This window comes from Panicum virgatum, chromosome 5N (genome assembly GCF_016808335.1).
Source record: "Panicum virgatum strain AP13 chromosome 5N, P.virgatum_v5, whole genome shotgun sequence".
Classification (NCBI taxonomy): domain Eukaryota; kingdom Viridiplantae; phylum Streptophyta; class Magnoliopsida; order Poales; family Poaceae; genus Panicum; species Panicum virgatum.
The window spans coordinates 26853011-26879322 of NC_053149.1; the positions used below are offsets into that span (position 1 = coordinate 26853011).

Here is a 26312-nt window from a genome sequence, read left to right on the forward strand (position 1 = left end):
TGTTCCGACCAGGCAGTTTAAAAAAATCATAGATTATCAGTTCTGAAGTTATCTCTGAACTAAAATCATGGATTATCAGTTCAGATGCTGAACTGACTCTTACGTAGCAGTAACTTCTCATGCCATTTTTCAGAGCTTATGCAGCATTGCAAAGCTATGCTCACATATTCAGAATTAGCAATGGCCTCACTGCCTCAGAATCAAACTGATGGATCATTCTAACCTGCATAAAGGTCATCGGTCACAGCTTAAATTGAGCATGAGTACAAATAAAAAAATCGAGTTCAAATAGATACATTTCATTTATGACTGATAATCCTATATTTATTTGGAAATATCTTTGACAGATACAATTTTCTGCTTGTTGGAAATGCTTCCACTTATAATCTGACAGACACATTTCATTTATGACTAAAACCTCGACATAGTGAGTCTATCTAGCTACATATTACAGTCAAGCTACTAAACCACTACATCTTGGATGCTATCTTGACTTCTGAGGAGGCTATCTCATTGTTCAGGTCCCAGATCTTCTGAAGAGGCCCCTGCGACAAGTAAAGCATGTCAATTTCAGTTGAGCAACAGGAAATCGAGCAAACAGGGGAAAGCTATTGAGTTGACTACCAACAAGTTCTTCATGACACATATAAAAGTGTCACAGTACTGTCGCTTCACACATGACTGCTGATTGGTCCCGTTTCAAATTTCACTTGACCATTCAGAGCTGATAGCATTGTCTACAAACTTAAAGGCCTCTGAATGTTTCTGTATTGTCCATTGTGATGCAATCATGAAGTAAAAAAGGTGCATTAACTAAAGCAGAAAACAACATCTTCTGAATAATGAAAGAAACAGTGCATTAACTAAGGTCTGATCCATATGATTCCTAAGCAGAAGATAACCAAATGTGCTGTTAGCTTCAGTTAAGTAAACCTATCTAATCTAAAGCAAATAAAGCACAAATTAGAGCTGTTAGCTTCAGTTTTTACTGGAATGATGTACTATTTGGATTGTAAGAAACTGCACAGCAATGGTAAATCGTACTCCATAATGTGAATGTGCTGCATCTCTCGCCCCTTTCTTGTCCCCTTTTTCATGTCTGAACTGAAACATGGCCGGGCCCTTGTAAAAGCTGGGAGTCCCCTGTCCAAATATAAAAACCTGAGATCATCGTGTGAATTCGGCTTGCCGCTTCAGGTCCGTGATCACCCAGCAGTACTGGTTGTACTGCTACCTGAGCAATTTTTTTGCCAAAAACCAGATCCAAGAAAACGTGCTAGTTGTTCAGTTTCAATGGAAGGGGCGAAGGCAAGCGAGCTGACTCACTCACCGGGCAGCGGCACGACGATGATGTCCCCGGCGGCGACGTCGGCGGTGGTCGGGAGGCGAGCTGACTCACTCACCGGGCAGCGGCACGACGATGATGTCCCCGGCGGCGACGTCGGCGGTGGTCGGGAGGCGTCCGTGAGTCGGCGCCGGCGGGGGCAGGGCAAGCTCCAGGCATGGTGTCGTCGGCACCGGACGGCGGCAATGGGGCGGGCAGGAGCCGACGGGCGCGGCGGCGCAGGGTAGTATAGCGAATTAGCGATGCGCAGATGAGTGTGGCTCGAGGGGAGAATGACAGGTGCGTCCCAGTTGTCAGTTGTAAAAATAAAAGCCCAATTTACTCAGTCGGTTAGAGTGGAGACTCATATTTGAATGAGTAAAATTTAGAAATAGACTTCTAAATGGATATTTAGAATCCAAATTTAACAGTCCTATTGGAGTTACTTTTACCCCTATTCGCTGCTCCCACAACATCGGCCGCGTCGTGCAGGTCGTCTCCGCCCTAGCTCATCGGCATCGTCCGCATCATGCAGGTTGTCTCTGCCGCTGCTCGTTGGCACCTGACTAACTGACGCAGGTTGTCTATCCTCCCTCTTCCCCAAAGATGATTGCTGGATCTGCTCATCTAGATCCCCACGGAAATGATTGGCCCACGGCTGAACTTCTTAGACGTGCTTTTTTGCGAAAAAAAATCTAGCTAAGGCATTTGAATTTCAGATTATTTTGCCAAGCCAAGGTTTTGGATATCTTGCAGTAGCAAAAGTTTGTTTTATGACTACCTGGATTTTGGTATGATTTGCCTATGAAAATTTAGGCTTGTAGACTAATAATGTCGTGGACTATGAGAAAAATGTTTCTGACTGTTTATATTTAAGTGTTATGTTACTAACTTCGTCAATGGTTTTTGTTTTTCACATGTAGAAGCAACCAGATATTGGTCCAGACTTGTTTATTACTCGTGTAGCTATAATTTCCTGCGCATGTTTAGAGTTTAGGCTTCATATTGCAGGTAGCACACTGCATTCAGTTAGCGGGCAGGCTGCTGGCTTGTACACTTCATTTAGCATGCTTGCTCAAGTAATCATGTAATTGTAATTGGATTTGGAATATCAGTCCTTGTGTAAGCAGTCGTGCTCCTACTAAAAATTCTCATGAATGTTTATGTTTCAGTCAATAACACTACTACAATAATCTTTACTGGGGCGGGCAAATTTGATTTTTTGAGGCGGGCAAGCGAAACACCTCAGAGTAAAGGTCACAGGAAATGAAGTATTTTCTGAGGCGATTTTGGTGACCGCCTCAGTTAATCAAATAAAAAAAAATTTAAAAAAACCACGGCCGCGCCGCACCCACCGCCGCCGGATCCACCCGCGGGCCGCTCACCGCCGCCGGATCGGCCCGCGGGCCGCTTGCCGTCGCTCCACGCGCTGCCCGCCGCTTCGTGCGCCGCTCCCGCCCGTCGGGCCGCTTGCCGCCTCTCCGCAGCCGCCCCATCCGCCACGTCCGCCGCATGTGGACTACTGGGCTTGTAGGGAGTGGAGGGATGGAGGGATAGTGGAGGGAGAGTGGCGGTGAATCTGGGGGGAGAGAGAGAGGGGGGAGAGAAAGAGAGATTGGAGGGAGAGAGAAAGAGAGATTGGGTGGCTAGGGTTTGGCTTGGGTATATGGGTTTTTAATGGGCTCGCTCCATTAACTGTGGCGGTCTTTTATAAGAGGAGCGCCTCTGAAAATAGGAGTATTAGCAGAGGCGGTCATTTTATAGGTGATTGTCTCTATTAATCAATTTTGCGATGTGGTTTTTGTAACCGCCTCAATTAATAAGAAATACCCGTCTCTGTTAATGCTGAGCAAACATAGACGGTTATTTTTTATGCCCGCCTTAGAGGTGAAAAAAGTCGCAATAAATCATTTTTTGTAGTAGTGTAAGTTACCTAAATCATGAGGTAAAAATCATGATGAATTTTTTTCAGCGGCCTCATGGTGGATTTGGCAGATGGAGGAGATTGGGGCAGATGGCATCTATCTTATTGACAGATGGTGTTAGTGTTTAGATGTTGTTTCCCATTGTTCAACATAAAACTAACATGTAATTTTCTATTGCTGTGCTTTGAGATTTCATTACATGGAATATTGAAACCTAATGGTGTTAGTGTTTACAGATGCAAAATGATAGAAGGTGACCGTTGCCCTCATACTGTCCAGCTCTCTCTCAAACACGTTATAGGAAGAACCAACAAATTCTCTGCTCTTGTTTGATGTCACTGCTGGTATTTGTCTGGTTTTGTTTGATGACACTGGTACCAGTCTGCACTTCTTTGATGTCCCTGTTTAGGAAGAAGAATCATCAATCAGCCTGCTCCTGGATTGATGATTTTCTTGTCGCCGGTCTCTTTTGACCTGTGTTTGTACAACGAGAATAGATAATAGTTTTGTTCAGCAGATGCTGATGACATGTGACAACTGACACTGGTATTAGCTTGCTTTGTTTTGATGTTTTTTCCTGTATTTCTTTTACGATTTTTTCTATATTTTTTTGTGACAACCTTTCTTTAACCTTGACAATACGTACAAGTGAATCGTTGTGAAGAAAAAAGCTACCTAAGAATGCTTGTGGGTTATGCGCGGGTTTACCTGCAATGTCCATGAGTTGCTAGCAACCTGCTTACTTAATTTGCGGACAGTCATGAACCCACTTAATTAATTTGCGGCATGCGTGCTGGTCATGTGGCTGTCCGCAACCCGTCCCACCTGCAATTTGAAGTCGCACGCAATGAAAGGACGACAAGGATATATATGCCGGTTCTCCGGGTCTTCTTTTCCCCTTCTACAGTAGAGAGCAGTGGAGAGGGCGACCGCGAGGCGACCATCGTTTCCGGCGGCGATTCCGCCGCTCCCTTTCTTCTCCGGCGTCCGCTCCGGCGGAGGAGAGGAACGGGAGCAGCGGAATCGACGCGCGGATGTATATATCTTAGGTAGGAATAGGAGCTTGCCTACGGATAGGGTTTGCTTGCCGTCGGGGTCCCGGCGGCGGAGCTGTAGGTGCCGTGGATGGCTGCTGCTGGTGGCTGTTTGCCAGCGAATAAGGCGGAGGGTTTTGCCTGGCCGGGTGGTTCTTGCTGCTGGCTCCACCCCGGTGGCGGAGGATGCAGCAGATCTGCCGCGGCTTGAGGCCCTCTTCACCGGCGCCGATGGAGATGGCGATGTGGTGATCCTTTTGCTACCTCGACAAATCGATGGTGTGGTCTTCTCCGGCGGCTTGTTGAGGTCTGTGGTCTTCCTCTTTGCGTTGGGGAAGGGCTGCTTATGCTCCCCCGTGGGCTTCTTCTTCCGGGTCGGTGGCCTTGTCGCCGGCGTCGGATCTACTGCTGCGTCATGGCTCCCATCTGGAAGTTGCGGCGCTAGCTTTACCTCTGGCCGGCTGGGGCGGCCTTGGCCGGGAGGTTGGATCTCCTCTACTTCGTTTGCAAGATTGCCGATTTGCGTTCAGTGTCTTACATCCATCTTGGTGGGAGCTCTGGGGTGGAGGATCTTGCGGCTTTATCATGCGTTGAGGTCTTCTGACGGAGTGGTCGAGGTTCTTGGTGACCGAGGTGCTCAACTGGGCGGGACGGATCCAAGGAAGGAGAAGAACAGTAGGATTAGGGTGCTCTTTGTAATTTCTCCTTTCTGTAAGGGCCTGGTTGTAAAAGGGGATGTACTGTGCACCTTTTTAATATATCTTCCCTTTTTGCAAAAAAAAGGACGACAAGGATATGACTGCTCTGACCAAGACCGAGTGCCATGGTGGTGACGAGATGTCATAAGCATACATTCGCTGTAGTGAGTTCATAACCCCTAGAATCATAGGAGGTCTAGTGCGCACACAAGATATTGTGTAGGCCAGGGAAACAAAATGTTACAAAGTAATGGTTTGCATGACTGACGATGGAGATTATGAGCTTCTTGATCTCAGTGCCAGATCCTTATGCGCACATCATTTGTGGATGAAGAGACTATAAGGTTGTTCATCTTGTGGTTGATCTACTACAAAAACTCATTAACCTCGCTACCCATCACTATATCATTGCTAGTCTACCTTGTAGCGGCATCTCATTTCTTGGCGCAGGTGGCCAAGGATTTTTTTTGCCCAGGCTCATGGGTGGTGGCCTAGTCATAGGATTGACGGTCACTAGTGTATCTGGTTATATTAAAACTCTTTTTAGATTGTGTGCAGTTGCGGCAGAGACCGGGAACATTTTGAGTTGATGTATCACCTTGAAATCAATAAAGTTTCCCCTTTCCAAAAAAAAATCACTATATCATTGCTGGTCAATACCGGTTAGCAACGACCGAATAATCTTCTTATTGTTCTCCGTGCTCCTCTCATCTTTCCTCATCCATCTTACCTCCTCAACCCCACCCTTCCGAACCAATCCTCTTCCGCGCCCCGCCACTGCTACAACCCACCAGATATCCATCATCAACTGGTTGGCGGTGGCTAGAGCCGTTTGGCTTCGCCATCCACAGCCTACCTCCACCCGCCCAACTGCCGATCGCAGCCATCCCTCTAAATTCGGACCTCCATCTCCCATACTACTATCACTAACCCTAGCCTCAAAAATCCCAACTCTAATATCTCTTATCTGGTTCCAAATAGTGGGCATGTCACCGCAATGAGAGCAAAGAGATGAGAAGTGTTGGTCTTCTGAGCCACCTTCTAGTAAATCTCGTGCTTTGCACGTCTGGTCTGGATGGTATGCAAGAAGACACAAGGGTTAGACTGGTTCGGGCAGAATGTCCCTACGTCTAGTTTGCGACTGCTCTCGTATCTTGTGTGTGTTTGCAATAGGGGGGTTATAAACTGTCGATAGAGGGAGCCGGATCCCAAGTCTCTGGTGTGGAGTGGAAGAGTTCGCTACTACGGCTGCAAAAAGAGTGTGATTTGATCGGAATCGAGAGTCTCGACCGCGAACCGAGAGCCCTCCTCTCCCTTTTATATGCGAAGGGAGGGGTTGGCCTACAGAAGAGAGAGAGAGCCTTGAGGGGAGAAGGGAGAGGGGTCGGCCTACAGAAGAGAGAGAGAGAGAGAGAGAGAGAGAGAGATTCGTGAGAGTTCCTTGAGGAGGGGAGAAGATCTCCTATGATCCCGCTGCATCCTCCCTATATGCGAGGCCCCGCTTGGCATGTCCGCGTTGTTCCCCTATTGCTTGTGGGTCCTGTCGGCCCTGTCATCGCCACCCACCTCCTCCGCGGGCGGGTCTTCTCTGTCACACGGTCCGTGTCGCGAGGTGCGCTGGCTCCGCTTGTCGGGCGGCGCACGTCCCTCCTCTACAGCCTGTCACCTTTGTAGACCTGCAGGGGGTGTGCTCCACTGTTCCCTTATCAGAGCATGTCCTCCACCCGGTCTCTCGCGTCCTCGAAGGTCAGCGGCCGGCATGAGCGCCCCTGGGCCCCCGCTCTCTGGGCCGGGTGAGACCTCTCCTCTCCTTTAGGGGTGGGGCAAGGCGGAGTTCTCCCCGTGGGGTCGGATGCATTCGGGCCCACGCACAGGGTCTGGTGGAGCCGATCCTGTCCCTTGAGATCGGACGAGGTGGACTCTTCGTCTCCGGGGTTGGGCGAGGCGAGCCTAATGTTCTGATTACCATTTTGGCTAGAACACATGGCGCCTTTTCCCACCTACTCTTGGATATCCATGATATTGATACCCGACAATAAGAAAGATAATGCTTTTCCTTTGCTTCCATCTCTTGGAGAGTAAACAATTGGAGTAGGAAGTGCCACATCTCCATTCGTTGCCATGGGCAAGCAACGAACACGCGTTAACTAATGATTTTGGTGTTCTCAGGGGCGCGGCAGGGGCCTGGTCCCCCTAATGCTCCCATAATTTCACTTAGAATCTCTAATCAAATACAAAATTACCCTATATTATTCCTTGTCGGCGTTCCGACCCGTGGGGCCTGAATCCCAACTAGTAAATGCTGCGTGTTTCCTCGTCCCAGATGATGATGCAAGAGGCAACACAGTAACAAACGATTTTATCCTGGTTCCGGCCGCGGGGCCGTACGTCCAGCAAAGGGGGTGTGCGAGGGCACTGTATTATCTTGCACCCGAAGTGCTCGTAGTAGGGGATACAAGCGAGGCGAGAGAGGGAGAGAAGCTCCTAAGTCTCTGCTAGAGGTGGAGTTGGTTGAGATGAGTGCTCAGTAGTGCAGAGAGTCCTCTGAGGGGGAGTTCAGAGAACTTACTTCCAACCTTTGATTGGAGGGAGTCGATCAGCCTGCCCAAAAGGAAGCCCACCCTCTCCTTTTATAGTTGTAAGGAGGGGCGGCGTACATGAGTGTAGGGGTGCGGAAGTCGTCGTTTTCCCCTGAATCGCGGGTACAGTGGTCGAACACTGTAGGAAGTGTACTGTGGGAAGGCGATGCACGTCGCCGTCATCCTGGCTCCGTCCTTGGTCTCGTGGAGATGGCCGTCCTGCAGAGTCCCAGCGGTTGTAATGGCGTGGGACGGTCCCGGACCCCCTGGTCGGGGTGCGAGCGTGCGCACTAGAAGGTCCGGGGGCGCGTGGAAGTCCCGGACCCCACAAGAGGGAGGTCCGGGGTCCCGCCCGCGCATGCGGAGTGCCCCTCTCGGAAGGGCACGTGACATCGCCAGACCCCTTCCCCAGGGGGAGGTGTGTTCGGATGGTTGATGTCGGCGTGACAGTAACGGGGGCGGCGCCAACTTGTCTTGTACCGCGTTGAATGCTCCACAGTGCTGCTATAGCGGCTGGGGTGGCAGAGCGGTGGCCGGGGTCAGTGGACGGGACGCCGGTCACATCCACTGCGGGAGTGGCAGTCTGACGCCGCCCGTCCTTTGAGCCGTGGCGGAGTAGCTGGCCTTTAATGCCTTTGTACGGCGGTTGGTTGGGCGGCGGGGCCACTTGTCCCTTGTGCCGAGAGATGTCCTCGAGCGAGGCGGAGACTGGCCACCCGCTCGAGGGCAGGTCCGCTGTCCTCGAGCGAGGCGGAGACTGGCCACCCGCTCGAGGGCAGGTCCGCTGTCCTCGAGCGAGGCGGAAATGCGATTGCGCGGTCGAGGGTCCCGAGGGGAGCCCTCGAGCGAGGCGGAGATGAGTGACCCGCCCGAGGGTAGATCCGCTACCCTCGAGCGGGGCGGAGATTGTTCGGTGGGCCTGAGAGGGGTGCGAATGGGCCACATGCTGGGCTTCTTTGAGTCCTTTCCTCTCTTCCAGATTTGGAAGGAGGCCGGGGGCCTTTGTGGGCCCAGTTGCCTTAACATGTGTTTGTGTTTTCGAAAGTGGTTTTAGTACTCCAATTAGGGTGTCCCTAATTGTGGCACCCGACAGTAGCCCCCGAGGCTTTGGTCGAGTCATGGGATTCGTCCAAAGGGTAATTCGGCGGTTTCTCTCTCGACGTGTTTAGTCAAAGTCGCGCACCTGCTGGGCGCGCCTGAGCGCGGGCCCGGCGGGTGCGACAACACGCCAGTCGGGATAGTACGCCCGTGGGGGGTGTACTTCGAGGCGCGCGCCTCTTTGTTTGTTTGTTTGAAGGACAAGACGTGTCCGCGCACTGAGGGGGGCCAGGGCGACGGTGGCACCCGCTGCTTGGCAGCTGGTGCTCCCGTCGTGCTGTCCCGTACGTAGGGCCTTGGCCCCAGCGTTCCTGGTTGCTTTACGGCGCGCCGTTCGAGGGCATCCGGCCAGGGCCGATGCTGCACCGCTTAGCATCCGGGGGCTCAGCTCCGCTTTATTTCGTTCGGTCGTGTCTCGGCGCAGGGACCGAGGACATTCTTTGCTCGTGGAGCGCCGCTTTGTCACGGGCTATACGAGCCTCCGCTCTTCGGAAAGCTCGAAGCTTTGTGCCTGGCACAGCTATAAATAGGGGTCGTGGGATTTCCCTTCTTCTCCAGCCTTCCGACTCTTTCTTCCAGCATTGCCTAAATCTTGTAATGTTTCCTTTGCCTTTTTGCGACCGGCCCCCAGATGGGGTGGCCTGGCTTTTTTAAGCTTTTGGCGCTAGAAGAATGCTTGCGAGCGGTTGGGGAAGACCGGAGTGGGCGTGCGCACCATCCCTCAGCTTCAGTGGGATCAGCGGAAGAGCATTGGGCCCGTGGGGTCCTGCTCCTGCGATGTCCCCTAGCCTGAAGGGGGATGGAGACGCCTGACCAGGGCGCTGGCGCCAGGTCCGGCGGCTGTTTTTTGCATCGTCCCCCCCGGCGACAAGGTTGCTCTCGGGGAGACGGTGCGGAGGGCGCTGTCCGCCAGCTTGACCCCCCGCGCGGTCTTCGGTGGAGGAGACGCTAGAAGAAGGCTTGCGAGGAGAGCGTCCCGCTAGACCTGTGAGGCCTGGGGCCGCTTCTCGCATCCCTAGCAGCCCCGCCGCTGCGTCAGCTAGGGGCTTGGTGCCTTTCTTCGTCGCTCGCTCCTCCCCAAGACAGGGAAAATTGCCACGTAGGTGGCAATGTGTTTGTATCTTTCGATGGCTTCGCGCCGGTGATCCTTTGTAATCTTTACTTGCATTTGAGCAATAAAGTCCCCTTTCTCCTCTGCGGGGAGGATTACCGAGGGTATAGGGGTGTATAGAGAGTCACGACCCTCGAATATGTATGAAGTCACCTTCGCGGGGGCGCGTCAGCGCACCCGCGGGTGTAGCCCCCGAGGCCTTGGAGGAGAGTTTGTGCTCGTCCAAGGGCTATAAACGTTGTCCCGCTGGGTAGCTCTACTGGGATGGCCGTCCAGCGTCTTTTTCAGCCGGCATCGGCACTTTTTCAGCCGGCCTCGGCACTCTTAGTGCTGGTACGGTGATCTGGCGTTCAGCTTTAGCCGTTAGGGGGGCGTACGCTAATAGCGGTGGGTTCGGTTTACGCGTGGAGCTTCATAAGTGATGGTTGTCGATTTATTCGAGGGTGTGGTTTTGAACCGTGGTGTGCGAGGAGCCCCCGAGCCTAGGCCCGTGTGAAGGCGTTCAGGGGAAACCGTCGACTTTAATTACGACCCTCGTCGCCCTTCCGCAGGGAGGAGGGGTGAAGCGCACCATGCTACCCATGTGTAAGCATCTAGGCCCTAAAGGTATGTTTCGGTGATTAATGACAACCATTATTGTGACTAATGAGTTTGTGCAGCTTAATAAATCATTATCGCTCATTTGGTCATATGTCAAAAGAGGCCCCTCAATTTCGGTTATTCAAAAAGGCGATCTCGGCTTTTAACTTACTTTTGTCAAGGCTAAGGATCTTTCTAGTCCTAAGTGTCACAAGGTTGAGAAGGACACTTAGGTTAGTATAGGTTTTATAATTTTGTAGTGATCGCACTATTAAGAGGGGTTCATGAGTTAGTAGCTTGATCAAACTTAAGTTGGCCCTAGAAATATTACACACTCACTCAAAAACAGCAAAAGATGGTCAATAGAAGTCAACACAACTCTTGGAAGAAGAAACAATCAAAGTCACATTCGAATCCAAGTCAAAACAGCTGAAAACAAAGAAAATCAACAGCACCGGTTGAACCGGTGCTCTAGCATCGGAGCATCCGATGCATGGCGGAAGGACCGATGCCCTGTCGGTCCATCTTCTCTGGATGAAGGCAGAAATCAAGTTAAGCACCGGTTGAACCGATGGTTCAGAATCAAAGCACCGGTGCAATGAAAGTCCTTTGTTCCAGAGAGCATGTTTGGTGGACTCCAACTTCTCTTCAGCACCGGTTGAACCGACGGTTCAGAATCAAAGCACCGGTGCATTGGATGTACTTTGTTCCAGAACGCTTGTTTGAGTTGATTAGCGAACCTCTTCAGCACCGGTTGAACCGATGCCCCTACGGAGCATGCACCGGTGTAATGACGCAAGCGTAGATACTGTGTCAGAACTTCAACGGCTACTTCTTTGACACAGAGAGACCGGTTGAACCGATGCCTATATTTTCTATACCGTCGGTTCTTCCGGTGGTCACGGTTTTTCTGCAGAAAACCTCCAACGGCTATGTGACCTCCTCCACTCTATATAAGGGTACCCCTGGTTCATTTCAGTTGCTTTTGACATCTTGAAAACCTGAGGCCACCCTTGAGAAGAAGAGAAAGAGCTTTGAGCAAAAGTGAGAAGATCTAGTGCTTAGTTTGTGTTTCAACTTTGAAGAACTCATCCTTTGCAAGTGTAGCAAGTGTGCTTGAGCTAGGGCCAACTGAGTGTAGGTCAAGTGAAGGCTTAGGAGCTTGTTACTCTTGGTGTTTGGCAGCACCTAGACGATCTTGGTGATCGAAGTGTTTCTCGCGGAGCTTGCCAAGGATTGTGGGAGCCCGGAGAAAAAGATTGTACGTGGCTTGAGCTCCACCACGCCGGGATGGTGAACGGAGACTCTTAGTGAGCGCCCAAGTCTCGGTGACATGGGAGGTGACAAGACTCTTAGTGAGTGTCACAACGTGGATTAGGGGTGTGTGCCAACACATCGACACCACGGGAAAAATCCGGTTGTCTCTTGCACTCTCTTTCATTTCAAGCACTTACTTTCATGCTTTCTTTCATGTGCTTGACCTTAGAGATCATAGCTTAGCTCTACCTTGCTTAGTTTCTTATCTTTGTTAGCTTGTGTAGTTAGCTTTGTTTAGCCGGTTGGTGAATTGAGCCTTACTAGCATTGCATAGGTTAAGATTGTTTTATCTATCTTAGAATTTTGAAAAAGGCCCAATTCACCCCCCTCTTGGTCCATCGATCCTTACAATTGGTATCAAAGCCTCGTTGCTCATTTGGATCATTAGGCTTCACCGCCTAGAGCTATGGCCAAGATGGGTGGTTCGCCGCCTCACTTCGAGGGCAAGAACTTTGCTTATTGGAAAGTTCGCATGGCCGCATATCTTGATGCGATTGCCCCCGAAGTGTGGTTGGCCACTAAGACTGGGTTCACCGGAACTCCCACCACCGAACAATTAAAATGGAATGCCAAGGCTAGAAATGCAATTTTCGAAGTCATTAGTGAGGAAGTCTTTGCTAGAGTTAATGGCATGGACTTAGCAAGTGATATTTGGAAGGAGCTCATTGAAATTCATGATGGCTCCACTAATGTTCGTGAGCAAAAATATCACTTGTTTAGAGCAAAGTATGATTATTTTAAGATGCTTGCTCATGAAAATTGCAATGATATGTATTCTCGCTTGAATGTCATTGTCAAGGACATTAATGCTCTTGAAGTTTCTAAAATTGACAGTGCCTCCATCAACCGCAAGATTCTCATGCTCCTTCCGAAGCCCAAGTACAACATTATCAATGCTATGCTTCAAAAAGAGAATCTTGATGCAATGGAAGTGGGAGAGCTTGTGGGCGAAATTCGCGCTCATGAAATGGGTATCCTTGGTATGTCCGAAGAGCCAACAACAAGCAAATCAATTGCTCTCAAAACCAAGGCTAACAAATCCCGCAAGCTCAAGATGGTCAAGCAAGAATCAAGCTCAAGCAATGAAGAAGAGGATCATCATGAGAGCTCATCCGATGAAGAAGATGATGGAGAACTTTCTCTCATGATGAGGAAGTTCACACGCTTGAATGACAAGATCAACAAGAAGGGTTTCAACTTTGACCCCAAAAGAAGAATGTTCCGGCCATGGGGAGATGTCAAGAACAAAACTTGCTATAATTGTGGAGAAAAAGGCCACATCTCTCCCGATTGCCCAAGCCGGACAAAAGAAAGAAGGACAACAAAGGCAAACATCGCCATGATTCAAGTGATGATGAAGAAGATGAGAAGAAGAACAAGAACAAGAAGCTTGGGAAGAAGAAGAGCCATGACAAGAAGACCAAGCTCTTCCCAAAGAAGAAAGGGAACACCAAGAGAAGCTTCTTGGTGGAAAAACAAGAATGGGTGACCGATGTCTCATCAAACGAAGATTCAAGTGATGAAGAAGACATAGTCACCATCGCCTTGGTGGAAAAACAAGAATGGGTGACCGATGTCTCATCAAGCGAAGATTCAAGTGATGAAGAAGACATAGTCACCATCGCCCTCACAAATGAAGAACCATCACTACCTCCACCTCCAATGTGCCTTATGGCAAAAGGTAACACCAAGGTATGTGAGGTAGATAGTGAAGATGAAAGTGATGAAGAGCTTGATCCTTATGAATTCACTAATCTCATTAATGAGTACACATCCGTCATCAAGAGGGAAAAGGGCAAAGTCAAGATTCTTGAGAGCACTCATGCCAAGTTAGAGCTTGCCCACTCCGACTTGCTTGGCAAGTACAATGACTTGCTCAAAAAGCACAATGAGTCACTTGTACTTGCTAAGCAAGTTGAAGAGAGCCACAAAAAGCTTAAACAAGAGCATAGGGAGTTGGCTCACAAATATCAAGAACTTGAATTTGCCTATGAAGCAATTGACCCAAGTCTTGAGAACTTTGCTCATGAAACTATTGAGAAGGTCAATGCTTCTACTTCATGTGATGACCTACTCATTAATGCAAATGCCACTAATGCTTTGCCCAAGCTTGTACCTTCTAGGGAAAAGGAATTGATGGATCAAGTGGGAAGCCTCAAGAGTAGTGTGGAGAAGCTCTCAAGAGGAGAATACATCCACAAGGAAATTCTCTTCAACAATGCACGTGACTATGGCAAGAGAGGTCTTGGTTCATTTCCGGAGCCAAATCAAGGCACTACTCCTTCTCCGGAGATCAAGATTAGTTTCATCAAGGAAGTTGGATCATATTGCCAACATTGCCAAGTCACCGGGCACCACACTAGGGAGTGCACTTTACCATCACGTCCTCTTCCTAATTTACCCAAGAATTACTCTTCAATGTTTCAAAATAACCATTTTCGCTTGAGTAAAGTGAAGGGCAAGGTGAAGGCCAAGTTCATTGGCAAACTCACTAAGGAGTCAAAGAAAAAGCTCCCCAAGCAACTTTGGGTTCCAAAAGCTCTTGTCACACATGTGCAAGGCCCAAAGCTTGTTTGGGTTCCTAAAATTCAAAAGTGAATTCTCATGTGTGTAGGTGAACTACAAAGCCGGTGGAAAACATTGGGTACTTGATAGCGGTTGCTCTCAACACATGACCGGCAATGATAGCATGTTCACCTCTCTTGAAGACCCCGGCGATCATGAACATGTCACCTATGGTGATAACTCAAGGGGGAAAGTCTTAGGTTTGGGTAGAATAGCAATCTCTAAAGATTTATCCATCTCTAATGTCTTGTTTGTAGAAGCACTTAGTTTTAATCTCATTTCTATTGCTTAATTGTGTGATCTTGGACTAACGTGTACCTTTGACAAGAATTGTGTTGTAGTAACTCTTGAAGAAGACAAGTCAATGGTATTCACGGGGTTTAGGCATGGCAACATCTATTTAGTGGACTTCTCTTCAAAGCAAACAAGCACCATGACATGCCTCTTCACCAAGTCTTCTCTTGGGTGGCTTTGGCAAAGAAGAATTGCTCATATTGGCATGAGCAACCTCAAGAAAGCCCACAAGAGAGGGATGATCACCGGCTTGAAGGACGTCACTTTTGACAAGAACAAGTTATGCAAAGCATGTCAAGCCGGGAAGCAAGTTGCAACACATCATCCCATCAAGACGATGTTGTCAACCTCCAAGCCGCTCGAGCTACTTCACATGGATCTCTTTGGTCCAACTACATACAAGAGCATTGGTGGTAACCTCTATTGCCTAGTAATTGTTGATGATTTTTCACGTTACACTTGGGTCATGTTTCTAGGCGATAAGGGTGAAACTCCGGAACTCTTCAAGACATTTGCAAGAAGAGCTCAAAGGGAGTACAACTCCCCAATTGTGAAGATCCAGAGTGACAACGACACCGAGTTCAAGAACATGAAGATTGAAGAATGGTGCGATGAAGAGGGCATCAAGCATGAGTTCTCCGCCACCTACACGCCTCAACAAAATGGGGTGGTGGAAAGAAAGAACAAGACACTCATCACCCTAGCAAGAACAATGTTGGATGATTATGGCACGTCCGAGAAATTTTGGGCGGAAGCAATCAACACGGCGTGTCATGCATCCAAACGAGTGTATCCTCACCGACTCCTCAAGAAAACTCCATATGAGCTCATCACCGGAAAGAAACCAAATATATCCTACTTTCGAGTCTTTGGTTGCAAATGCTTCATCTATAAGAAGAAAAGGCTCGGTAAGTTTGAGAGTAGATGTGATGAAGGTTTCTTTCTTGGTTATGCATCAAACTCCAAAGCATATAGAGTATTCAATCAAACCTCCGGGTTAGTTGAAGAAACATGTGATGTGGAGTTTGATGAATCTAATGGCTCCCAAGAGGAGGTTGTTGGCTATGAAAATGTAGGTGATGAGGAGATTGATGAAGCTTTAAAGAAGATGTCCATTGGGGATATCAAGCCGGAAGAGGTGTATGAAGGCAATGATCAAGGGGGAGGACCTTCCTCATCTACACCAAGCACCTCCACGGCGCCCCAAGTGGATGAAGATCAAGAAAAAGATGATCCACTATCTCAAGAAGATGTGCCAACACCAACACCCCAAGTCCAAGAACAAGAAGAGCAAAGTGTTCCACAACAAGCACAAGTCACACAAGATCCACCCCAACAAGCATCCACGCAAATACCGCTAGTGAAGCATGGTCGCATCTCCAAGAATCATCCAATTGGTCAAATCATTGGTAGTCCTTCAAAGGGAGTAAGAACTCGCTCTAAGCATGCTTCATTTTGTGAACATCACTCGTTTGTTTCTTGTATTGAACCCACTAGCATAGAGGAAGCACTTGAGGACTCGGATTGGGTGATGGCCATGCAAGAAGAATTGAACAACTTCACCCGCAATGAAGTTTGGGTCCTCGAAGCTCCTCCGAAAGACAAGAACATCATCGGCACCAAGTGGGTCTTTCGAAACAAGCAAGATGAACATGGGGTGGTGATACGCAACAAAGCAAGACTTGTGGCAAAAGGGTTTTCTCAAGTCGAAGGTTTGAATTTTGGTGAAACCTTTGCTCCGGTCGCAAGACTTGAAGCTATCCGCATTCTTCTTGCTTACTCTTCACATCATAACATTAAGTTGTATCAAATGGATGTGAAAAGTGCTTTCTTAAATGGCGTTATTAACGAACTTGTTTATGTTGAGCAACCTCCCGGGTTTGAAGATCCGAGGAATCCTAACCATGTTTATAGGTTGCACAAGGCACTCTATGGGCTCAAACAAGCTCCAAGGGCTTGGTATGAGAGGCTTCGTGACTTCCTAATCATGCAAGGCTTCAAGATCGGGAGGGTGGACACCACGTTGTTCACAAAAGACGTCAACGGGGATCTTTTCATTTGTCAAATTTATGTTGACGATATTATCTTTGGCTCAACTAATGATTCACTAAGCCATGAGTTTGCTACCATGATGTCTAGGGAATTCGAGATGTCCATGATTGGCGAATTGACCTTCTTCCTTGGTTTTCAAGTCAAACAAATGAAGGAAGGGACATTCATCCATCAAGAAAAATATACTAAAGATATCTTGAAGAAGTTCAAGATGGATGAGTGCAAGCCAATCAAGACACCCATGGCAACCAATGGGCATCTCGACTTGGATGTGGACGGTAAATCGGTTGATCAATCCCTCTATCGTTCTATGATAGGGTCTTTGCTTTACCTTACCGCATCTAGGCCCGATATAATGTTTAGTGTGTGCTTGTGTGCCCGCTTTCAAGCAAACCCAAAGGAATCACACCTCTCGGCTGTGAATAGGATCCTTCGGTATCTCAAGCACACCCCAAGCATAGGCTTGTGGTACCCCAAAGGCGCTAGCTTAGATCTCTTGGGATACTCGGATTCGAATTTTGCCGGAAGCCGTGTCGATCGCAAGAGTACCTCCGGGGGTTGCCACTTGCTTGGGCGTTCTCTAGTTTCTTGGTCGAGTAAGAAGCAAAATTCCGTGGCTTTGTCCACCGCGGAAGCGGAATATATAGCGGCCGGTGCATGTTGTGCCCAAATCCTATATATGAAGCAAACCCTTTTGGACTTTGGTGTGAAACTAGATAGGATCCCGCTCCTTTGTGACAATGAAAGTGCCGTAAAAATTGCCAAAAATCCGGTTCAACACTCTCGCACAAAGCACATTGATATTGGCCATCACTTCTTGCGTGATCACGAAGCCAAAGGAGATATATCTCTTCAAGGTGTGAGATCCGAGGAGCAATTGGCGGATATTTTCACAAAACCTCTAGACGAGAGTACTTTTGTTAGGCTAAGGAGTGAGCTTAACGTTCTAGATGCTTCTAACGTCATATAATTGCCTTGTCATATAGATGCATTTCACATGTACATGTGCTAGGGGCTTGTCTAACCTTGTCAAGATAGTGATGAACATGGGTCTTGCATGAGCCGGTGGTCTTGGTTTCGCTCATGGCATGAAGAATGGTTCATCATGAAGAAGCTTGACGAGGGTTCAAACTTGACAAGATAGATTTAAATTTTGCAATGCATGTGCTTGTCAATATAGAATGCATCCATATTTAATTTCACGCTTTGCATTGGCATTGCATCACGTTAGTAGCATCACAAGGGAGCAAATCACACTTCGAGAAAGATATTCATGCTAAATATGATATATCATCTCCACAAGAGTGATAAGATCAATGTTGTGCTTTCATGCCTATTGAGTCACGTCCTATCGAACTTAAAGTTTCAATCTCTAAGTTCATAGGCAAAGTGGCTCATACATTTGGTTTTTGTGTTTAAACCTCGCTTGGATCTTATTTTGCCTATGTTAATATAAAAGCTTGCGAGCATTTAGTTTGAGTGTTTGAGGGGTGAGGTTGTCTCTCGAAAATGGTCCAAAACTGAGTGTTTATGGCTTTGGCTTTGAGTTTTTGGATCAGAAGTAGAGTTTATAGTTCAGCAGAAAATTTCCTTAACCACCGGTTAAACCGACGCTTTGTTTTTCTCCTCATCGGTTCAACCGGTGCTTAAGTCTTCGTGGCACGGTTTCTGCATAGCCTCTGGAACAACCTCCGACCATTACACCGGTGTTCACCGGTGCTTCCGATGGTTGGCGGATGAACCGACGGTCAATCATCGGTTCAACCGGTGCTACTGTGTAGAGTTTTGGCCCGTGCAGTGTCTCTGGACCTTACTCCTGCTGTTGCACCGACACCCATCGGATGTTCCGATGACCAAGTAACGGTTCTTCCGGTGCCCTTTTGACCACGTTTTCCTCTCTTTCAGATCTGGTCAACATTACACCGATGTTTACTCCGACGCAATTTTCTCAGCACCATCGGATCTTCCGGTGCTTAGGGTTGGCGGGCCCGCCCGTTTTGTTTTCACTTAACCCCTCCACGGGCCCCACGCGTCAGTCTCCCTGTTTTTCTTCCTTCTCGCGAAACCGCCGCCCTGCACCCCGCGCCCGTACGCCGCTCCGCCGCCGCCCACGCGCCACCGCTCACCACCGCCGTCGGCCTCTCTCCAAGCGCCAGCAAGCCTTCTCCACAGTACTGCTCCACTCCTTCTCCCTTGCACAAGCTTACAAGCCAAATTTGAAGTTCCTTCCACCCTTTGTCTGAGTGCACGCCAAGTGTTCGAGGAATTGCCACTTAGGCCGTTTTCGTCATTTTCGTCCCTGTTTTGCAAGGGTATGCCTACACACTCTTAAGCATGTGTTGTATCTTAGCTTTCTCATCCTTGACACACATGTTCACATATGACCCTTGCCTCTCACTCACACATCTTGGCCTTTGACTCGATATGATCTATATTAGTTTGTTCTTTTAAAGGTTAATCCACTAGATTTCTTGTCATAAGCTCAAATCGAATCCATGTTTTGGCTCTCTGTCAGATGGCTGGTGACAAGAAGGGCAAGAGCAAGATGGTTGTGCAGAAGAAGAAGAAGCGCACCCGTGGGGACCGCGAGCGAGAGCAGGCTGAGGCAGTGGCAGACGCAGCTGACAGGCAGGGCTCGCGTAGGATCAGGGATCCTCAGGCTCAGGGGGAGCCACAACAGTAGTTACGACGCTCAGGACATACTCAGACGGCTCAGGCCACACCAGAGTCCCGCTCACGTCCACGGACTCGAGGTGGTGGCACACAGAGGGGAGCAGGTCATGCACCGCAGCAGCACACCATCAGTCAGACACAGTCAGGGGGTCAGGACAGTGGTGAGGAGCTGCCCGAGGTTGAGTTGTTCGATCTCAGGGGTATTCCAGGACCTAGGGTCAAGAGACTGCGTTATGTGACCCCGGAGCAGTGGTTTCCCGAGCAGAGGGATGTTGGAGTTGATCATCGCTTTTACACTCTGCTTCAGGAGTCTTTTTACCACACCTACTGCCAGTTGGACATCAAGATTAGTGAGCACAAGATGCTCCACTGGGTAGCTATGCGTGTAGCAGCAGGTGGGACTCCAGTGCTTCCTCTCTTTGAGAGATATGTTGGATTGCCTACTCTACTCAGTGAGAGGTCCAGGTACATTCGAGAGTGGGTTCGTGTCTTCTACGCCACTCTATTCATTGAGGAGGACCGGCAATTTATTGACTTCATGTTCCAGGAGAGGCACTATCGTTTGACCCGAGCATGACTGGCTACCTTTCTTGGAGTTCAGATTGCTGAGGAGCCACACTTCTTACACTATCAGGCTTATGGCAGCACGGTACCTCCTCGACGTCCTCATGAGTCTCACGTACCATCTGACGAGGAGATCAGTGTTCTTTTCCAGCAGCCCTTCCTGCCTGGCACACCGAGGACTCCGGACAGGCTGACTCCCATGGCACACTCTATCCATCTAGCTTTGAGGAAGAGTCTGTTATTTCGGATTGGATACAATGAGGGGATTACAGCTCTGCAGCAGTGGCTTCTACTTTATATCATGACAGGTCGTGACTTTGACCTAGTCGACTTCTTTGTCTACGAGCTAGAGGATGTGATTCTGGATGGCATGACAGTTCACCGTCGTCATCCGTTTGCTCATTGGATCTGTTGGATTCTGGCTCAGCTAAGTCAGAATGAGCATATGGATGAGCTGGAGCACTCGAGGACACAGTTCAGTTTTTACTCACCAGCTACTCCTCGAGACGGTCGTCGTGGCTCGAGAGGCCAGCGCCGAGCACAGCGGTTTCTTGATGAGCGTGTCTTGGCTGAGGGCAGAATTGCAGACGATCCGACAGCAGCCGAGGACGCTTCACTAGCAGCAGCAGAGGCTCAGCTCCCACACTACCTGATCACTGACTCAGAGGACTCGGAGGATGACGAGGACTTCATTCCCACTGTTACAGTCCCTCGAGGAGCTCATGATGATGAGGCAGGATCCTCTGGTGCAGCACGAGCCCCTGCTCCTCCAGTCACCACTGCTCAGGTTACCCAGCCTGATGCTCTTGCTGCCATTCTTACTCGGCTATCAGATCAGCAGGATCGGTTTGCTGCAGCTCAGCTGAGTATGCAAGCCGAGCAGGCTCGCCAGCAGGAGGCCCAGACTCTAGTGCTTGAGGGGATTCGACAGCAGCAGGAGGCCATGAGGCTACAGCTACAGCAGCAGTCCCAGATTCAGCAGCAGATGTTCACATTCTTTTCGGGATGCTTCGGTCAGCTGTATCGTCACACTGGACTGCCTGAGCCTTAGCTCCCTACACCCCAGCAGCTCCAGTTCGACCCCACTGCTCCTCCTCCACCTGCTGGTGGATTTATGCAGACACCCTTGTCATCTTTCCCGATATCACCACTTCTTCAGACCGGGTTGTTTGCCAGTCCTGTTCCTACTGCTGCTCCGGCTCCTGCTCCTCAGCCTAGTGTTTGGACTGCCGAGCAGCGTGCAGAGTTTCATAGACAGCAGCAGATCCTACACCAGCTCCAGCACCCCTCGGCTCAGTCACTCACGTTCGACTCTCCTTCTCAGCACGAGGTGCTCCGTCCGTCCGTCGTGAGCCCCACTCAGCCAGACCTGACTCCCGTCACGTCTGCTCCTCCGAGGGACTCCACGATCGTCGCCGCGCCAGCTTCTACCGCTACACCAGCTACTTCTGCTGCTCCGACGACTCCGGTCGAGCAGAAGTCTTCTTCGGTCGACGACGACTGGACGGACGACGACGTCGACGACTCCGCCGCTCGTTTCTCCACCAGACCCAGCCGGAAGACCCCGCCTTCTCCAGCTCAGGATTAGATCGCCTTCCTTTTTGGTGCCTTGTTGCCAAAGGGGGAGAGGTGTTAGGGGGGAGGGTAGAGAGTTAGGGGGAGGGTAGAGCTAGAGAGAGAGCTCATAGTTATCAGTTTTCAGTTTTTTTTATTCTTTGTATCACATTTGGTGTTAATTCATGGATATGTACATTTGTCGCTTGAGTTTGCCGTTCTTTGAGACATATCTATGGATTTCGTTTGAGCCGTTGAGCTCTTTGGTCCTGCTTTCGAGTTTTCTCGTGTTTATCCTGTTGTATCTTTCTCGCTCTCTCGTTATTTATGTTTGTGTTGTCATCAATCACTAAAAAGGGGGAGATTGTAAGCATCTAGGCCCTCAAGGTATGTTTCGGTGATTAATGACAACCATTATTGTGACTAATGAGTTTGTGCAGCTTAATAAATCATTATCGCTCATTTGGTCATATGTCAAAAGAGGCCCCTCAATTTCGGTTATTCAAAAAGGCGATCTCGGCTTTTAACTTACTTTTGTCAAGGCTAAGGATCTTTCTAGTCCTAAGTGTCACAAGGTTGAGAAGGACACTTAGGTTAGTATAGGTTTTATAGTTTTGTAGTGATCGCACTATTAAGAGGGGTTCATGAGTTAGTAGCTTGATCAAACTTAAGTTGGCCCTAGAAATATTACACACTCACTCAAAAACAGCAAAAGATGGTCAATAGAAGTCAGCACAACTCTTGGAAGAAGAAACAATCAAAGTCACATTCGAATCCAAGTCAAAACAGCTGAAAACAAAGAAAATCAACAGCACCGGTTGAACCGGTGCTCTAGCATCGGAGCATCCGATGCATGGCGGAAGGACCGATGCCCTGTCGGTCCATCTTCTCTGGATGAAGGCAGAAATCAAGTTAAGCACCGGTTGAACCGACGGTTCAGAATCAAAGCACCGGTGCAATGAAAGTCCTTTGTTCCAGAGAGCATGTTTGGTGGACTCCAACTTCTCTTCAGCACCGGTTGAACCGACGGTTCAGAATCAAAGCACCGGTGCATTGGATGTACTTTGTTCCAGAACGCTTGTTTGAGTTGATTAGCGAACCTCTTCAGCACCGGTTGAACCGATGCCCCTACGGAGCATGCACCGGTGTAATGACGCAAGCGTAGATACTGTGTCAGAACTTCAACGGCTACTTCTTTGACACAGAGAGACCGGTTGAACCGATGCCTATATTTTCTATACCGTCGGTTCTTCCGGTGGTCACGGTTTTTCTGCAGAAAACCTCCAACGGCTATGTGACCTCCTCCACTCTATATAAGGGTACCCCCTGGTTCATTTTAGTTGCCTTTGACATCTTGAAAACCTGAGGCCACCCTTGAGAAGAAGAGAAAGAGCTTTGAGCAAAAGTGAGAAGATCTAGTGCTTAGTTTGTGTTTCAACTTTGAAGAACTCATCCTTTGCAAGTGTAGCAAGTGTGCTTGAGCTAGGGCCAACTGAGTGTAGGTCAAGTGAAGGCTTAGGAGCTTGTTACTCTTGGTGTTTGGCAGCACCTAGACGATCTTGGTGATCGAAGTGTTTCTCGCGGAGCTTGCCAAGGATTGTGGGAGCCCGGAGAAGAAGATTGTACGTGGCTTGAGCTCCACCACGCCGGGATGGTGAACGGAGACTCTTAGTGAGCGCCCAAGTCTCGGTGACATGGGAGGTGACAAGACTCTTAGTGAGTGTCACAACGTGGATTAGGGGTGTGTGCCAACACATCGACACCACGGGAAAAATCCGGTTGTCTCTTGCACTCTCTTTCATTTCAAGCACTTACTTTCATGCTTTCTTTCATGTGCTTGACCTTAGAGATCATAGCTTAGCTCTACCTTGCTTAGTTTCTTATCTTTGTTAGCTTGTGTAGTTAGCTTTGTTTAGCCGGTTGGTGAATTGAGCCTTACTAGCATTGCATAGGTTAAGGTTGTTTTATCTATCTTAGAATTTTGAAAAAGGCCCAATTCACCCCCCCTCTTGGTCCATCGATCCTTACACCATGCCCGGGCCGCGAGCTATGGCTGCTTCAGCGAGCTATTAGCGGGTTGTTCAAGTGGACGTCCGTGCCCCATTCGATAGGGGTTGGCTCGTGGTCCATAGACACGTCTCATAAAGCGCTTGCGAGGGTTCACTAGGCGGGGCTCGGACCCATTCGATAGGGTCCGAGGGCTCGACGCTCTCCCTCGATGGGATCCCCCTTCTAGGCACCCTCGACTGGCCTTGAACACTGCGTAGGATGTCTCGAACTCCGCATTCGAGGGTAGCTTGTATGGCACATCCCTGCAGTCCCTGACCCCGGTGATCTGGGGCGCCTGTCGAACCCCCTGAAGGGCCAGGCTTCGATCCCTTGATCAGTAAGGCCTCGAAATGCGATTCCTTCGAGGGTAAAGAGACCCCTGAAGGAATATTCCATCTTGGTTTGAAATGACGCAGAGTCGCAAGTCGTGCGCGCGGGTCTTCCGCTGGTGGTGGGCGAACGTGGCCCAATTCGTGCGGTGCGGCGTGGGCGCGCCTTTTCAGGCGTCGGCCTCGGGCAGACGGAGCGGCGTGGGCGGCGGCTGACGGATGGGATAACACAACAGTCACGTCGCGCCCGCCGGTTACCGTGCCGCATTTATCGCCGCGTGCGCGCGTGGGGAACTCCGCGGTCGTGGGGCCCACCCGTCAGTGATAGCAAAATCTACCGCATTGAATGCGGTAGATTTGGGCTGTGGCTGTGGGTGCGCCCCCCATGGTACATATATATGGAGAAGAAGGGGATGTTTTGGGTTCACCTGGCCATTTGCCTTCATCCTGTTTCGCCTTCTCCGCCTCCGTCGCCTCCTGAACCCATAGCCTAGAGCGAGAAGGAGAAAGGAGAAAGAGAAAGAGAGAGGAAGAGACTTAGCCATTTCGGAGCCTTCCTTTTTCCATCCCCCCCTCGAGTCTCGGAGATGTCGGATATCCAGGAGCCCTTGCCATGGGGGAAGTCCTCCGCCACCGTCGCGGTGCTGGAGCAGCTGGTCGCCGATCGGCTGCTGCCGCGGAACCCCGACGCGGGGGCGCCGGCGTGGATTTCCCCGCGCTCGGACGAGTCTGAGCCGGAGCCCCCGCAGGGCTATGTTGTGAGCTTCGTGCGCCTCCACGAACGGGGCTTCGGCGTCCCCGCCAGCAAGTTTATGAGGGCGCTGTGCGAGTACTACGGAGTGGAGCTGCACAATTTCAGCCCCAACTCCATCTCGCAGGCGGCGGTCTTCGTCGCCGTCTGCGAAGGGTACCTCGGCATCGACGTCCACTGGGATCTCTGGATCCACCTGTTCCGCGGCGAGCTCTTCGTCGAGAACGCGCGAAACCAGCCAAGGCGGTTCGCGCGCGCCGGTGGCTTGACGCTCCACGTCCGCCCGAACCGGCAGAACCTTTACATCACAAGCAAGATGACGACAAACAACTCCGGGTGGAGGCGAGGGTGGTTCTACCTTCGAAACTTCAGCGGCGCGCTCCCGGCGTTTACTAACAAGGTTCTTCGGGAGCGTCCGGCGAAGTGGGACTGGGGGGTGTCGCCCCCAGCCCAACAAGCCAGGCTCGAGGGCCTCACCGATGCGCTGGCGTGTTTGGCGAGGAAGGCATTGACAGCGGCGGACGTCATCGCGAACTTTCACCGGCAGAGGGTGATCCCTCTTGTGGAGAGGGCCCTGCCGATTTACCGGCTCATCCCCGGGAGCAAGGTCGAGGGCTCGAGGACGTCGAGCAAGCTTCTCTCCCGTACCAACGCCGCCCGAAGGGCGAAGCATGCGGTGGCGGAGTTTCCCCAAGATCCCGCGGATCTTTGGAGGATCAAGATGCGCCCTGAGCCGGGGTATATTTCGCTGGTGAGTTTTGGCTTCGAACTCGTCGTGCATCGTGTAGTTCCCCTTTCCTGACCCCATCTGTGTGTATTGTACAGGGTTTGAGATGCGGCACCTCGAGGCCTCCGGTCTCAGAACAGCGCCTGATCAATCGCCTCCACGCGGAGAAGATGAAGAGGCGGAAGGACGCGGTGGAGGCCAAGGCCGAGAGGAAGAGGAAAAGGAAGGCGGCGCACGACAAGGCGCGCCAGCTCACTCGGGCGGAGGGGAAACCGCGACCCGCCACACCTGAGTCCTCGGAGGAGGACGAGGAGGAGGACTCGGAGGAGGCCTCGGATGCCGAGGACCGCGTGCCGAGGGGGGACGGGGAGGGCGCGAGCCCCCTACCGTTCTACCTGTGGGACGAGGAAGAGGGAGCAACCGTGGCGCCAGAGGAGCCGGGGGCCGTAGCGGGGTCATCGGCGAATCCCACCCTCGAGGGTGCGGTACGGGGGTCATCCTCGCCGGCGGCCGGCGAGGGGTCGCCTGCGCCCCAGGTGCTGATCCGCGGCCACGAGGCCGCGGCGGGAGAGGAGTCGTCCGTGTTGGCAGCCTCGAGCCATCGGGCTGACACGAGGTGGGCGCCCTCGGGGCAGTCGTCGAGGGACAGCTCGATGCCCCAGGCTCGAAAGAGCGCCACGAGGAAGAGGAGCATGAGTGCTCGATCTGGGTAAGCATTTTGGATTTCGTTTTTTGTTATGTATTTGGTAAATTTCTCGATCCCGCTCAACTCGTGCCTCTTGACTTCCAGCCCCGGGGCCGTTCCCAAGGATGCAGTGCGGCTTGCCCCGGCCAAGGCTCTCAAGACCGGGGCTCGCAGCACTCCGCACACGGCGCCGCCGCCCCCGCCCGCCTTGGATCTCGAGGCGGCGGCCGCTAGGCTACGGGAGGCAGTGGCCCGAGGGGCCCAGGCGGCGCAGCAAGCCCGGGAGAAGAAGGGTGACGCTGGTCAGAGTGACGCCGGCCACCGTGGCGGCGAGGCGGCTGCTCAAGCGGCCGACGCCGAGGAGACCGGCCAGGGCGGTGCTGGTGGCGCCGCCCAAGCGGTCA

General features: G+C 50.7%; 1 protein-coding gene across 1 annotated transcript; it reads right to left on the reverse strand.

Moving 5' to 3' along the window:
* Window positions 1-278: 278 nt before the first annotated feature.
* Window positions 279-25917, reverse strand: LOC120674696. The gene is made up of 4 exons (XM_039955834.1): window positions 25835-25917; window positions 1404-1605; window positions 1045-1143; window positions 279-545 (listed from the first exon to the last, which is right to left on the reverse strand). Exons 1-4 carry the CDS (start codon window positions 25915-25917, stop codon window positions 471-473), a joined length of 459 nt encoding a protein of 152 aa, XP_039811768.1. The 3' UTR covers window positions 279-470.
* Window positions 25918-26312: the final 395 nt, after the last annotated feature.